The 15,822-nt window shown below is 47.3% G+C and overlaps 2 protein-coding genes across 4 annotated transcripts in view; both read right to left on the bottom strand.

Annotated features, from left to right (window-relative positions):
- Window positions 1-1,675: 1,675 nt before the first annotated feature.
- UBE2O (ubiquitin conjugating enzyme E2 O) overlaps window positions 1,676-15,822 on the bottom strand; it is a 76,324-nt gene continuing 62,177 nt past the window's right edge. For both annotated transcript variants that reach the window (XM_081938857.1, XM_081938858.1), the window contains exons 17-19: window positions 14,287-14,490; window positions 13,279-13,336; window positions 1,676-4,935 (exon numbers count right to left, since the gene is read on the bottom strand). In XM_081938857.1, coding sequence (XP_081794983.1) covers window positions 4,187-4,935; window positions 13,279-13,336; window positions 14,287-14,490 — 1,011 coding nt within the window. In that variant the 3' untranslated portion in view covers window positions 1,676-4,186. The remainder of the gene's footprint in view (window positions 4,936-13,278; window positions 13,337-14,286; window positions 14,491-15,822) is intronic.
- On the bottom strand, window positions 6,217-10,746 carry LOC309384566 (uncharacterized protein). 2 transcript variants are annotated; one of them, XR_014174077.1, is made up of 3 exons: window positions 10,272-10,746; window positions 8,107-9,274; window positions 6,217-6,972 (listed from the first exon to the last, which is right to left on the bottom strand). XR_014174077.1 is itself a non-coding variant. In XM_081938265.1 (2 exons), exons 1-2 carry the CDS (start codon window positions 10,739-10,741, stop codon window positions 8,848-8,850), a joined length of 897 nt encoding a protein of 298 aa, XP_081794391.1. In that variant the 5' UTR covers window positions 10,742-10,746; the 3' UTR covers window positions 6,217-8,847. The 2 variants fall into 2 exon arrangements, 1 of the variants encoding a protein (XP_081794391.1); XM_081938265.1 differs by having other exon boundaries at window positions 6,217-9,274.

The following is a 15,822-nucleotide window of genomic DNA, read 5'->3' on the forward strand; positions in this document are numbered from 1 at the left end:
ATAGCATTCCCCCGAAATTGCTATGTAGATACATCTCTTCAAGAGGATTTACTAGTCTTGAAGTCTGCATAGCATCTATTTGGACTTCAACCGTTTAATATTAGGCTAACTTCTTACAGATTTTAAAAGCAATACAAAGCACATGCAAGTTGAATTGGCGTCCATCTTTGGCATGTATTACAGATAGTGGAGACTATACTTTAAGGTGAGGTATATGTATCTTATATTTGATAAAACACTGGCTTTGCTGAAACAGCTAGGTTACCAGGCTGGTTAACCAGAAATTTTCCAAAATCAAGACAGAGGCAGAATGTAAAAATATTTAAAGCACAAACTGGGATGTGGAGGCCAGATAAAAACATCAATACAAGCAATTGTTACTTAATCTGTCTGTTAGGGAGAAAAAGCAGAGATCACATATAATGGCCATTGGGATATACAGGCATAGATAAGAGAACACCAATTTCCAGTGCAACATCATGCTAAACATAAGGGGGTAGCAATGGGGGGAGTTCTACCCCCACCCCCGCCATTTTAAAACCGTGGAGTCAAATAGTTGCTGCTTGGATGACTTTGACAAAAGTGTCAGCCTCAGGGGGAACATTTGTGATTCAAAACAATGAACCATTATCCAGGGCAGACTAAAACAGTTCTATCAGCATGCTGAGCTCCAAGAGAAAAAGGGCAAAGCAGCCGACTTCTGTTTTCACAGACAAAATCTAGTTTTTCATATCATGCACCTGATGAGGCAAGCTTGTTCCTGGCCTCTATCACTACAAGGATCTTTAATCTTGTGTAATTAAAGGGGGGTGGGGGAAGAGAGGCTTGGAGCAGCTTTTGAAAGTGCTAGAGTGGATTGACTCTTTCCGGTCAGAGGCTTCAATTGCTTTACTTCCCAGGCCTTTCAGAGGACAGAAACTAGACAGCCCAATAATATGTGTGTGCATCCTCTTCAATATTTATTTTACGAGGCCATTGTTCTAGTTTGAGGATAGTGTACATCACTCCACTTTTTGTATCTTCCATAATAGTTTATGTTGTCTTCTAGAGCAGAGATGAAGATTGTGACAAATCAGTCATTAAGGGGTGCCTTTGCACCAAATGACGATATTCTAACATTCTCTTGATGCACCTTGCTAAAAAAAGAAAAAGGAATTGTATGCAAATTTAAAGAAGCGTGATTACTGTGTTGCATAAATTTACGTATGCTCTTAGAGACGTAAATGCGCCTCTCCTATCCAAAACTGGCCAAAGGAGAGAAAAAAAGAGCCTTCTGATTGCAAAATACACAAACGGGAATATGATGTAATAACGGAAACCAAGGGAAGTAAGATTGTTTAACGGATCCTGTGATAATCAGCCCAATTATTGTTAAAGCTTCCACTGTAGTAAAGGAAGCTGAAAGTGAAATTGAGGAGATGGTGAAATTTAGCACCTTGAAAATTTAAAGGCGAGAAGGAAGGGTTCCAGAGAAACCCTCCTAGTGAACGTATATTATAGCATTCACAAGCCCTACAAGGTAAATGGTGATCCTGGGAATGGCATGTCACTCAAACCCTTAATGTGCTGATATCCCTTTCAGAGTTCCAGGGATACATAAACTGACGCTTCAAGCTGAAACGACACACAGCATGAACAGCCAAATCTATGAACAGCGGCGAACATAACGGCAAGCCACTTTCTCTCCTTTATTACTGCATCTTAATTAGCCAAACAAAATTTGCCAGTAAAAAAAGATTCATCACACGGTACTTTATACATATATTGTAAGCAACCAAGCATTCACAGCTGCAAAAGTAACATACCCCTAAGCATTGCCCCGATATGACAGCTCCGTCGGTTTTAAATACTGTACAGAATCAAGTCTATAAAGTTTAGTAATATTTCTTTCCCCTTTCCCTCCCCAGCACTTAACAGATAATTTTAATTTATACATCACAATCATGTGGCCCATCTCAAGACTAACAATATGCCTCATGCTTTGGCTTCTTGGTGTGTATGTATAAGCACCTGTCACTTTGACAGTCTCTTCACTCTGGATTACAGACATACACCCAAAAAAGTTACACGGCTGCAATATGCCCAGTGGCAACTGCATAATCTAGAGCTTCACATTATTCAATAGCTAAAGGGGGGGAGGGGGGGATGTAAACTTCTGTGCATGCCACTGGTAAGGGCAAAGAACAGCAAGGATAAAAGGGACAGTGCTTGAGAATGTAAAAGATGTCAGCAGGTTCCGAGGAGGAAAGGATAGGTAAAATCTTCCACAGGGGCAGAATGCTAGCAATTCAGACAAGTCCTTCATTGTGTTTTGAGAAAAGGTAGCTCTCCTGTAAGCTTGCATAATTAAGGTTTTTCATGGCTCCTCTCACCTTATTAAAGCATGTCTCGGAACCAACTGGGCAGTTTATATGATTACGATGTGGAAAAAGGCAGGCTTTTGAAAAGGGTCATTAAGATAGGCAGCTGGTTAATTCTCTCTGGGGAACATGAGGTACCTTTATCTCATCTGCGTAAGTAATCTGACAATACCTCAGAACAGAATTGCCCTTCTACACAATTAATGCCGGGCCTGGTAGTGCAGGCAACAGGTAAAATCTATTCCTGACCTCATCTGACGACTATATCAACCTAAGTACTTATTAAGTTGGGCTCTCTTCTGAGTCATAATTGCCTGGGCTGCGATAGCTTGCCTGCTGCAAGCTGTTAAAAACAGAGAAATGCTATTTCTCAAATGTTACTCTGCAATACTAAAATAATTTATCTACTACATTCCAAGGCAACACAAGATTTGTGTCATCTCCCTCAATGTTCTCCAGGTGGATTATTCTCTTAGGGGTGTGTGTGTGTGACTTAACAGGGATATCTAGGTTGTTATCAGAGTAGGAATCATCAAGGTAAATAAATGTGAAGCCATGCAAAGATGGAGGAAACGCCTAATGAAAAATAGAATGCAACTCTGTTTTGAATGCAGGAATGTGGACAACTAACCAAGTGACATTTGTTGTGGAAGCATGCATTTTCAGTTCCCTGCAACCACTCCTTCGTCACAATACCATTCCTGCAAACAGCTAAAGCAAATGATACAGAATCTGGGAACCATGAATAATATTAATGAAAAGGATGTGATTTTATTTAAAGATGCTTGATTAGAGAGACCCACTGTCTACCAGAATGTAGACTTGGTTGTTGCAGAGTTGATATGAATCCATGGAGATATAGAGTCAGGCAGAATTGCCACTTTGCAAGCACATAGGTGAAAGCAGAAATTCAGAAATTATGGTTTGCACCATGCGATATTTAGAGAATTGTCCTGAGGTACCTTAATGTTCATAGTTAATTGTATAATGTTTGTGTATCCAAGAGAACAGTGAACTATGCTATATGCACTATTCCTCTTCAAGGCAAAGTGGAACAAGATATGCTATTGTACACTTAAGACAGACCAAAAATTCCAAGTGCTCATTTCAACAAGTACAGCTTGCCGTGTGCTTACTTGCTCCTCATGATTAAGCAATTAAGGAAAGCAAGCTGCTTACATTTATCATTTGGTGGCTTTAGTACAGCACGTCCCCTTAGTTCCAATAGATATAGTCAACAGTGAAAATAACTAAGAATGATGCAGAGCAGAAACGTGGGCTATTCGTTTCCTTCTAATCAACAGACTTTAATGAAGTTAGGTTAGGCAGTAGAAGAATACTACAGCATGACATTTTCCAACTAGATACTGAATAAGGATCTTTCAGGATTTAATCAAAGGCAGTCCCCATTTTCAGCAATATCCACAGCACCCAAGAACTCAAAACAAAGAAAGGGTCGTCACTTCATTGACTAGGAGCTGAAAGATCCAATCCCAACTTCACTTAAGTTCTGAAATGGAAAGAGCACAGCACCTCTCTTTACAGAATCAAGCCCCAAGGGGGAACGTCATTTGTGTGAGAAGGGAGGGGTGGTGGTGGAGGGAAGTGATTGTGTGTGTGCTCAATCACCCTGTGCATCTGGAATGTGATTTAAAAGACAGCCTGAAATGAGTTATGGAATTCTGCTTCTCTATAACAAACCAAGCCAAGGAGGAAGGGGTGCAGTGAGACAGTCTATTTATTGTTAACAACTTTTGCTAGGTTCTTCCTCCCTGTGTCGCCCTATCTTTCTGTGTGCCTGTCTGTCCCTAACTTGGATTTATTTTTTATTTATCTTCTGTCCACTCGGGGATACTAGCCTCTACTAAGGCAGCCCGGTACTGCTGCAAGACACCACGGATGCTTTTTATGAACCCTTTAGACAATGGAAAGAGGGGGAACCCAATATCAGGGTAGCCACTCCTCTCAGGGAGAAAGCTCCTGTAGCTCTTTCTCCTTTTCTTTGGTTTCACACTTGGCTGAGCGGCAGAGTCCTGAGAGGCTTTACCCTCATCTGATACGTCTCTGGCAAAATGTGCTTCTCTGGCCTGGCCCATGCTCTCAGAGTCTGAACACTGATGGGTGTCACTAGCAGCCACTGTTGACATTCCGCAACCGGAGTCTTCCAGCTCCTCCTTGCCATCAGAGAGTTGGCTAGCTGCTCCTGCAGCCCCTAACTCGTGCTCTCCCAATGGCCCCATGCTGTCTACAGGACTCTCAGCCAGAATGCCTCCTGCTGAGTGCGCAAAGGAAGACTCTGCCAGAGCGGCATGATCATGGCTCCTCTCCACCAGTTCATTGGTCTCCACCCAGGACTCAATACGGTGGATCAGGCGCCAACCGTTACAGCAGAAATGCTCATAGATCTCCTGCTCAAAGACTTCTACGGGCTTGCGCAGCAGTTGCATCATTGACTGCACCACACGGATCAAAGCCATTTCGTTGTAGCATCGGCTGTTTTCGTAGCCCTCTTGTAAGCCCCGGTCACTGTCAAAACCAGCCTCATTGTAATAAGGCTCATTGACTAGGATAAGCCCTAGGGATAAAAAAAAGTGGGAAGGGGAAAGGAAGGTAGAAAATAGTGGGAGAAATAAGATATTTAGTACATGTGTAATTTGGAAATGTACATGCATGGTGACGGAACATGCTTTACTTAAAAATATAACTGGAAAAGAAACGGGATATACAAATGCATCAGGACAATGAATAGAATTTAAGATAAAAGTAAGAAACAAATACTCTCTATTTTGGAAAACGTATTTTTAAGACTACTTAATTTTTTTATTCAGGGTTAGAGATCAAAATAATCTTTTAAAAGTGCAATTGTTCCAAATTTGAATTATTAATCCCAATTTACTGGGTTTTATTATTTTGTGAACTCCTCAACCATGGAAGCATTTGATGAAAAGCCATTACAATATAATCTCTCCAAGATTTTGGAAAATGACAAAAAACGGTTACCTTTTTGGACCTATTTGAGGAGAAAAAAATTCTATGCAGAAGGAATGCTATTTTAACATGAAGGGCATTAAGTTTTGGACTAATGCTTTCTTGCTTTTACTTTTTCAAAGTACTTCTAAGAAAAGGCCCGATTGCAGCTTTTTCTTATAGGTTCTCTATATATCAAGTCAGATGTTCACATTAATGCTTCCCATTACAAAAAAAAACTAGGTAATTTAGACATTATGTTAACTTGAGGAATTGCCTTATTTTTTAAAAAACAAACAAACTGCCCCAACTTGTTTGGAGATACTGTTACAATCTAACACAGAAGACGTACCATATACATGGGTAAACCACCATACAAATCTTCATGCGAAACACGCCTAATGAGAAACACGCCTATTGTATGTTTTTGAAACATACAATAATGTCTGAATTATTAATATCATTTTTTACTGCTAACCATTTTGTTATTAATATAGTTTATAGATGACAGGCTAACAATTTGCAAGTAAATTTACCGTATTTTTCAGAGTATAAGACACGCCTTTTTTCCTCTAAAGAGGCTGAAAATCTGGGTGCATCTTATACACCGAATACAGCATTTTTTGCCTCCTGAAGCCCCACCCACTTCACCAAAATGGCCGTGCCTAGCCTTATGGAGGCTTTCAGAGAGATCCTGGGGGCTTGGGAGGGCAGAAATGAGCAGAAAATGGGTCGTTTTTTGCCCCCACCAGCACTCTATAAGCCTCCATAAGGCTATGCATGCCTTTTTTTTTTTTGTGAAAAATGGGCCGTTATTTGCTCTTTTTTGCCCTCCCCATCCCCCAGGAGCACTCTATAAGTGACCCCCAAGGCTATTCATGCCTTTTATTTGAAAAACAACAACAGGCCCTTCTTCAAGAAAAACGGGCCATTTTGGGGAGGTTTAAAAGTGCAAAACCTTTTTTGCCCCTTTCGGAAAGCTGTTTAATTAGAGTGCTTGATGAGTTTTAGGTGCTACAGGTTGTCAGTGATTTCCTTGTCCAGCACATGGATAAATACACCTGGAAATATCTACCTACCTACTTTCTCTCTCTCTCTCTCTATCCCTTTATCTACCTACCTAATTACTCCCTACCTACCTACCTACCTTCTCTCTCTCTCTCGCACTATCTACTTATATATCTACTACCTACTCCCTCTCTTTCCCCCTACCTATCTACTGTATTTCGCTCTATTTTTTTCTCTCTATCCCTCTACCTACCAACCTACCTACTCTCTCTCCCCCCTACCTATCTACTGCATTTATCTCTATCTCTCTCCATTTCTCTCTCTCTAGCCCTTTATTTACCTACCTACCTAACTACTCTCTCTCTCTCCCCCTACGTACCGTATTTCTCTCTCTTTCTCTCCCTCTATCTACCTACCTACTTTTAAAAAATATTGCCTCTTCAAAACCTGGGTGCGTCTTATACTCCGAAAATGTCAGTTGGTCTTTCCTGAACTGCATGTCTCGAAGATGGCATGGGAGTAGTCACACATGGGTATTAACACAGCCCTTTTGTCCTGGAGGCTGAGGTAAATCTTGAGGCCACACCTCCGTACCTATTCTGACCTCCCAGATTAACCGATGGTCGTAGCAAAGAACCTGAAAGAGGAAGGGACAGATAGAACACACACACATCCTTCCTGCCTGGTCCCTGACTGGCCACTGAACTAATTCAGGCCCCTGGCGCGGGGCGCCCTAACGGGGGGGGGAAGTAACTACTCCCACACCATATTCGAGACATGCAGTTCAGGTAAGACCAACTGACAGTCTCCGAAGAGGGGCGTGGGAGGAGTCACACATGGGACATACCAAAGCTAGATGTCCTTGGGAGGTATCACTGGGCCTGAGCCCCACGAGAGTCTAAGACTCCCTGAAGAACCTTCCTCCCAAAGGCCGCCTCCGCGTAGGTGTAGGTGTCTAGCCGGTAATGCCTGATGAAAGGTGAGGGGGAAGACCAGGCGGCAGCCCTGCAGATCTCCTCGATAGGAGCCTGGGTGGCCCAGGCCGCTGAGGTGGCAGCACTTCTGGTGGAGTGCGCGGTGATGCCCTCAGGAACCTGGAGTCCTCGTGCCTTGTAGGCCTTGGAGATGGCCGATCTGATCCACCTGCTGATGGAGGCTGGGGAGACCTTGGCTCCCTGGGTGGATGTCTGAAAGGAGACAAAGAGGGCCTCAGAGCGCCTGAAGGGGGCCGTGCGCTTCAGGTAGATGCGCAAGGCTCTTCTGACATCCAGGCGATGCCAGGATCTCTCTCTATCCCTGGAAGGCTGCAGACAGAAGTCCGGCAGAACTATCTCTAGGCCTCTGTGGAAGGGAGAGTTGACTTTGGGCATGAATGCGGGGTCTAGTCTGAGGACGACCCTGTTGTCTAGGAATGAGCAGAGGTCCCTTCTGCTGGAGAGGGCGTTAAGCTCTGAAACCCTCCTGGCCGATGTGATGGCGACTAGGAAGACTACCTTGAGGGTCAGGAATTGGAGGGAGACCTCCCTCAAGGGCTCGAAGGGCGCCTCGGTCAGAGCCTGGAGGACCGTGGGAAGGTCCCAGGTCGGGAATCGATGGACCACAGGGGGCTTCAGATTCGCCACCCCCTTGAGGAAGCGCTTTAGGACAAGGTGTTGGGATAAAGGCGGGGCGTCCACACACACCCCAGGACCGTGGAAAGAGCAGAGACCTGCCTCCTCAGAGTGCTAGGGGCCAGACCTTTTTCCAGACCTTCCTGCAGAAAATCCAACACCTGGGGCACAGAAGCCGCGGCTGGGACGATGTCCCTCGCTTGGCACCAGTCCGCGAAGGCGACCTAGGAGGCATTGTAGATGCGAGTTGTAGACTGTCTCCTGGACGCCTCGATGGTCTTAATGACCTTCGCGGAAAATTGGGCCCCTCTTAATTGTTCCCGCTCAATCGCCAGACGGTCAGATGGAGCCACTCCGGGTCCGGATGCTCCAGAGACCCCTGGAGCAGGGTCACCTCCCCCTGCGGGATCCTCCAATGGGGGGCTGAAGACAGATCCACCAGGTCTGCTAGCTAGGGGCGGCGTGGCCAGAAGGGGGCCACTAGGACCATCTCTGCTTTCTCTGCCACTAACTTCCTCGGGACCCCGGGAATGAGGGGAAGGGGGGGAAAAGCGTAGAGGAGACCAGGCGGCCAAATGCAGCGCAGCGCATCCGTGTCCATGGCGCCTCTGGCTGGGAACCTCGATATGAAGTTTGGCAGCTGGGCGTTCGCTGGGATTGCGAAGAGGCCCACTGTTGGATGGCCGAACCTACTGCAGATCTGTTGGAAGACAGTGGGATGGAGTTGCCACTCTCCGTTGTCGACTGTCTCCCTGCTGAGCCAGTCCGCCTGTTGGTTCTCTATCCCGGAGATGTGCTCGGCTCTGATTGATAGGACGTTCTTTTCCGCCCAGTTCCCCAGCCGGAGGGCCTCGTTGCGTAGGGCCTTGGAATGGGTGCCTTCCTGTTTGTTCATGTGGGCCTTAGCTGCCACGTTGTCGGTCAAGACCAGGACGTGGTGATCGGTCACTGCAGTCTTGAAGTGGCGCAGAGCCAGGTGGATGGCTCTGAGTTCCAGCCAGTTGATGTTGTTGCGTAGGTCTGTTGGCGTCCAGCGGCCCTGGGCTATCTGGGATTCCAGGTGCGCTCCCCAGCCGAACAGGCTTGCGTCTGTCGTGAGGACCATCCTCGCTGGCACCCTGAATAGTGATCCCCTGTCCAGAGCTGGAGTCATCCACCAACGGAGAGAGAGGCGTACCTGGGGTGTCATGAGTACCTTGAAGGTGGTGTTGCTCATCTCGGCTCTCTGGTGTGGAAGCAGGAACCACTGGAGCTCTCTGGCGTGAAGGCGAGCCCAGGGTACGATCCCTATGCAAGAGATGAACTTTCCAAGAAGCCTGGAAAGAAGAACTACAGGAACAGAGTGTGATTTGCAGATCTCCTGCAACAGCTGAACATTGCTGTCCCTACGCTCCTGGGAGAGGGAGACATCTCCAGACACCGAATCTATGATGGCCCCTAGGTGTTGGAGCCTGGTAGATGGAGCTAGTTGGCTCTTCTCGAGATTGATTGAGAACCCCAGGGACCTTAAGGTGTCGATGGTGAGACCTAGGTCCTTCTCGGCACTGGCTGGGGACCTGGCTAAGACGAGGATATTGTCAAGGTAGCAATGAAGCCGGACCGGGAGGGAACGAAGGTGACCCGCAGCCGCGGCCAGTACCTTGGTAAAGGTCCTGGGGGCTGAGGCCAACCCAAAGGGAAGGGCCCTATACTGGAAGTGGTTGCTCTTGTGGGAAAATCTCAGGAACCTACGATGCTCAGGAGTGATTCTAATGTGTAGGTAGGCCTCCGTGAGGTCGATGGAGGCCAGGAAGTCCCCTTGTCGGATACTCTCTAGGATGGATTTAAGAGAAGCCATCTTAAACCTATGGAAGACCACACTGGAATTGAGCAGCTTGAGGTCCAAGATGGCTCTCCACCCCCCTGAACTCTTGGGAACCAGGAACAGGTTAGAATAAAAAAGCCCGAACCCTTCTCCCCCTCTGGGACCTCTCTATTGCCCTGATGTCCAGCGGATGCTTGATGGCCTTGCCCAGTAGGGCCTGTTTGGCCGGGTCTGAAAAGGAGGCGAAGGTTCGGAATCTATTCGGGGGCTGAGAGTGGAACTCCAGCTGGAGCCCGAGCCTAACGGTTTGGCAGACCCACTCGTCCGAGGTAACGTGATCCCAGGCATCCGCAAATAGGGAAAGGCAACCGCCGATGGGGTGATTCCGGGCCGGGTCACTTGAACCTGCGGAAAGGACGCCCCCCCCCCCTTCGAAAGGGCCGCTTGCCGTGCTGCTGGCCCCTGAATCTGTCTCTGGGGAACTGCCTATCCCCCTGTCTGGGAAACCTGGAAGCCATGTACCTCTGATTCTGGAAGTCCGAATCCGGTGGACGATAGGGTGCTCTCCTGGGATAGGGAGCCTGTCTATGCTCTGAACGCCTGGTCCTGGCTGGGAAGACCTTACGCTTATTCTTGTCTTCCACAAGAATGGGATCCAGCGAAGAGCTGAACAGCTTGCCCCTGGTGTAGTCAGCTCCTGCCATGTGCCACTTTGCGCAAGATTCTGCCTGCCAGTGGCGCAGCCACAGCAGGCGCCGGGATGCTACAGAGGATGATAAAGCTCTAGAGGCATACTTAACCACGTCCAAGGTGGCGTCTGCCGAAAACTGGGCGGCTGCCAACACCTTGGAGATGTCCTGCAACAGGCGCACTTCTGAGGCCGGAGTCCTGTCTCTTAGTTGCTCCAACCATAGGACTGTGGACCTGTTAAAAAAGGAAGCGGACGCAGCCGCCATAATATCCCAGGTTATCGTCTGAAACGACTTACACATAACCATTTCCGCTCTCTTGTCCTCTGCTTTGAGACAGTTAGAGATGTCTCCAGTCACTACTGCGGAAGACGAAGCCAAACTAGCGACCGGAGTGTCCACTGGCGGTACCTGCAGAGCTTGGGCAAAGGTAGCGTTGAGATTATAAAATTTACGTTCATTGCCCCCTGGGTTAGGGAAAGATACTGGCTTAACCCACTGGGATTTAAGCACCTCTAAAAACATGTCTGGAATAGGGATCTCTTCCTTTTCTGCCTGGGGCTTGTGGAAGGGTCCCTTTTTGTTTCCCCCGCCTGTGCCGGGGGTGGCAGCTGCTGGAGTGGGCTCTGTAGGAGAGTCCAGGTCTGCCGTGGCTCTGGCCTTACGCAGTAAGAACTAAACAAAGAGGGAGGGAACAGCTCGGTAATATTGGGCGCCTCAGGGGTCTGGGCATCCTCATCCTCCGAAAACCCCATCTCTTTCAACTCTCCCTCCTCCAGCTCCGAGGTCTTGCTGGCAGTGGAGGGGAAGGGAGACCTGGATTCCCTGGGGGCAGAAGACCTGGGGTGATCCTGATGACCTCTGGCAGGATGTCGGGAAGACTTTCTTCTGGAGCTCTGGGACTGGTGCTTCATCCCTGAGGCTATCCCCTGAGCTATAGCCCTGGGTAAAACCTCCTGGAAGCTTTCAGGAAGCTCTGGGAGGGCAGGGTGTAGATCTGGGGGTTGCAACCCCTCCCCTGGTACAGGGGATTGGGGGGGGCAGTCGGTTCCTAGTGGGGCTGGATGTCCTGCACCCAAAGGGGTCTCCCCGTGTCCCTGATGGGTGGGCAGGTGATGGGGGGGGCGATAGGGAGCTAGGCCCTCTGCCTGAGCCCCTAGGGGAGCCTGGGGATCCAGACCTGGCCTCTTCCAAAGCAGGGAATCTGCGAGGGGAGCGGGATCTGGAAGGAGAAGGGCTCATGGTGGCCCTGAAATTTCTCCTAGAGGCCCTGGTTACCCGTACCTCCTTAGAGGAGGTCTCCTTCCTGGCGGCTCTGGGGTGGCCTTGCCTAGCGGAGGACCTCCCTCTGGTGGCTGGGGGCCTCTTGGAGGTCCCCTCTCCCGGATCCGAGTCCCCTGGGGATCTAGGCCTGGCCCCCCTGCTCCTCGCCGCCTCTGCCATGGTACTCACAATTATGTTGTTCACCACCACCTCCTTCTGCCGGCCTCTGCTGCTGTGCGCGTACTTCTTCCAAGCTCTGCACTCTTCTTAGCAGTCCCTGCCGCCGATCCACGGCCCGATCGCCGGCTCCCCACCGCGTTTCGGCCCTCCCCGGATCACCGGCGGAGTTCAGGCCTTTGAAGCCTGTTCCGGCTTCGGTGGAGTCTTCTGAGCGCTCTCGGCGTCCGTAGGAGGATCGCCGGTCACGCGCTCTCCCACGCACTCTTTTCAAGATGGCGGGGATGCTAAGATGGTGGCCGCCGACCTGCAGCCTGATTCTCCGCTGCTTGGGAGTGTTGGGAGCCGATCCTTCGGTTCCTGGCTCCAACGATGTCCAGCGAAGGTCTCCTGGAAGGTGCGCAGCCGCCTCAGCAGTCCTCACGGCGCGGGGCTTCCTCCCCTCGCGCTAGCAAGCGGAGAGGCTTTGGAGCTAGCTGCGACGAGCATGGATGAGGAGGGATGAAGAAGCAATCCGAAGGTAAGCAACCTAAAACCTGTGGAAAAAACCTTGAAGTCTTCGAAGAGAGGGAGAGTCAGGAAAAACACTCCTTCTGGGCCGAAGGCTGAGGTTAATCTGGGAGGTCAGAGGAGGTACGGAGGTGTGGCCTCAAGATTTACCTCAGCCTCCAGGGCAAAAGGGCTGTGTTAATACCCATGTGTGACTCCTCCCACGCCCCTCTTCGGAGACATACGGTAGTAGTTTAACACTTTGAAAGTTTTTTGGCCTGTTTCGCAGGGGGTGGTAAACTAATATTGTTAGATTAATCAGAATTCAGCCAGAGAGAACGTAAGGTGCATACGCATTAGTTTTAGGTTTTTCAACTTTTTTTGTTAGTGTCTTTTTTGTTGATTTTTTTCTTTTGTTTTTTAAAAATATTTTGGCGTTTTGTATTTTAATCCTTTTTTGAATAAACTAAAAATGTTGAAAAAAAATATCTGAAGATTTATAGGCTATGCAAAAGGTGTTCCAATCTGCTCCTTGCAATGAACGTCTAGGGTTCTCAATTACATGTAAATGCTGCATTGTTTTTTACAGAAGTGAACTGAACAGCTGCCAAGAGAATGGCAGTGATGGAGCATCCATGAATAGCAAAAAACAAAAACAAAAAAAAAAACCTCTTGGCATTTCATTGATTTTAACCACAAGCTCAGGGAGTACCTGCTGCCAATTCTCCATATTGGCAGCTATCCCACTGGTGACTGAGGCTTTGCTTTGGGGGCATGAAATAAATAGCCGTGCACATCATTGTTCCTGGGCAAGGAAAACAACCCATAGCTTGGCCAGCCAGAAAACAACTTATTTTCTGTCTTGCAGTAGGTTTTGACCCAATCTTTTATACCATCTTACTGGAATTTACCTTGGATTGAGATGAGCACCTGGAGAAGGCTAGATTTACTGGTCCATCTCTCTGTGCCCTGGAATAATCAAATAAGAGTAAGCAGTGAATTCAATAGCAAGGACTACACAGCATTAAAATGCAGTCACAGCAACTTTTAAGAACAAGGCATTTGTAATGATCCACGCTCGGCTGACTTCCATTCCCACCACCACATTACTGTTCATATGAATGGTATCAGTGTTTGGAGATTCCGTGTAAAACAAACTTTTGGGGCGAGGATAGCATACATACTTTTCTTTACATCTCTAATCAAAAGATTAATGTACTGTAAGATAGAACTCTATAATATGCCCATTGAAAGACAAAAGAAGATTAGTCCAACTGGAAAACCAGTAATAAAAATGAAGGTACTATAAGGAACAGACATAGAATATATTTTAAAACAATTTTCTATTATGGGAACGGAGTTCAGTGGTAAGCATTCATACAATTTTTATAATGGAGTAGGTCAGGGGTGTCCAAACTTGGGAACTTTAAGACTTGTGGACTTCAACTCCCAGAATTCCCCAGCCAGCCATGCTGGCTGGGGAATTCTGGGAGTTGAAGTCCACAAGTCTTAAAGTTCCCAAGTTTGGACACCCCTGGAGTAGGTGGAGGGAAAAGCGTTGCCAAAGAAAAAAAAACTGAAACGAGTTGTGACGAAATCCTTTCTAATAACAGAGGTTAGTTTCATTTGCTACATTCAATTTATATTTTTGTCTGAACCAAAGTATTATGAGAACTAGATTCCAAATGAATGGGTTCTGCAGTAGGCTTTTTTTAAACAGCTGGCAGCTACAGGCAAACCCCATATAATTGGGCAATAGTGTGTATTAGAACAGTATCTTTGAACAGCAGATAGAGTAAGCCACCTTGCTGTTTGAGTTACACCATTAAAGAAAGTATTGCAATTGCATGCAGTTTATAATATAATGCTGAATAACCCAGATCAAGATGACTGTAGTAAAAGTCAGCAGCAATTGTTACCTTGCCTATCCAAGTGCCCAGAAGGCTTACGCAAACCTTTCCGTTGTCATACAAATTGGGATTCAGTCTGCCACTGCACTGGGAGAGGTAACGGAAGAGTGGGGGCACAGCTGGATAGATATTGGGGAGCTGGATGTCAAATAAAAATAGGCCATCCTCATACGGTGTGCGCGTAGGTCCTTTGACTAGTGCTGAGAAGAGATCCTGTGGAGAGGCTATGTATAAGTCCACGCAATAATCCATAAAGAGGAACCAGAAGAAACTAAAAATGTTGTATCCAAAGCAATTAAGAAATTCACATAAGCCTTTTTTTGGTTTCATATCAATATGCTTAGTATCAGTGACGTGCGGTGAGGTTTATGACTGGTGAGGCACTGACACAGTGCTGAGTTTCAAATATTTTTAGACTTGTGGACTTCAACTCCCAGAATTCCACAGCCAGGCATGCTCAGTTCCAATTTAAAGCGACAGCATTTGTTTTTCTCCTTTGCTCCTTCTTTCTTTTTCTTTTTCTTCTCTTTCCCCTCCTTCCTCCCTCTCTCCCTTCCTCCCCCTCTCTCAAACACACACACACACACACACACACACGTTGAATTGGACTATCTCTCCTACCCCTTCCCTCTCTCACTCACTCTCAAACAAACCCCCACACACACAAAAGTTGGATTGGATATCTTTTCCAGTGGCTTGAAAGCAGCTCCTCTGCCATCCCCCCCCCCCCATTCCCCTGCTGCCTTTCCCAAACACCTCCACCATTGCAAATGCAGCCTGCTGTCTGGGTGGGAAATGCCTGGAACACAATAAAGCCCACCCACTACCTCCTGCTGGCAGGCTGAGGTGAGAGGAGAGGCAGAGAAGCCGGAGGGGAGCCGAGCCGAGCCTTCCAAAAGAAAGAGGCTGGGGGGAAGTGTGTGTACTACAGCATGGCTCTTTGCCTGGCTTCCTGCCTCCTCCTGTGGTCTCCTCAGTGCTCGCTTGTGCTCTCCCTCCCCAAGTGTAGTTTGATTGCAGGTGGAGCCACGTTGCCTTTTCAAACTTGTAATCAGTGAAGCTGGGCTAGATTTTTATATAGTTTTATCCAGCTGTGTGTGTGAGAGAGAGAAATGAATGGGGGCCTGGGGAGGAAGTCACTACACTTGGGGAGGGAGAGCACCAGTGAGGTTAAGCAGAGTCATCCACGGTGAGGCAGCAACTAGCTCAGCTTTTTCCTTTTACTTTTTTTTTTCATGATGAGAGTGGTGAGGCTGTGCCTCACTTGCCTCACCTGACTGCACGTCACTGCTTAGTATACACCTCAATAATTCAGGCCAGACTGTACTTTAACTAAATGTTCAGAAAAAGTTATCACAGAAAATTTCTGTTCTATTTAGTCTCTTCCACATTTGCTGAGTAACACAGAAATATTAGCCTATACCAAATAAAAATACTGCTACTTTGCAAACTGAGATTATATGTTATCTTGCTGAGACTAAACAGATAAGAAACCTGCACAAAGTCTCTATGAGATAGAGATAACTTATATTTACACCTCCTTTA

Source organism: Natrix helvetica (assembly GCF_964273705.1).
Source record: "Natrix helvetica genome assembly, chromosome: 1".
NCBI lineage: Eukaryota > Metazoa > Chordata > Lepidosauria > Squamata > Natricidae > Natrix > Natrix helvetica.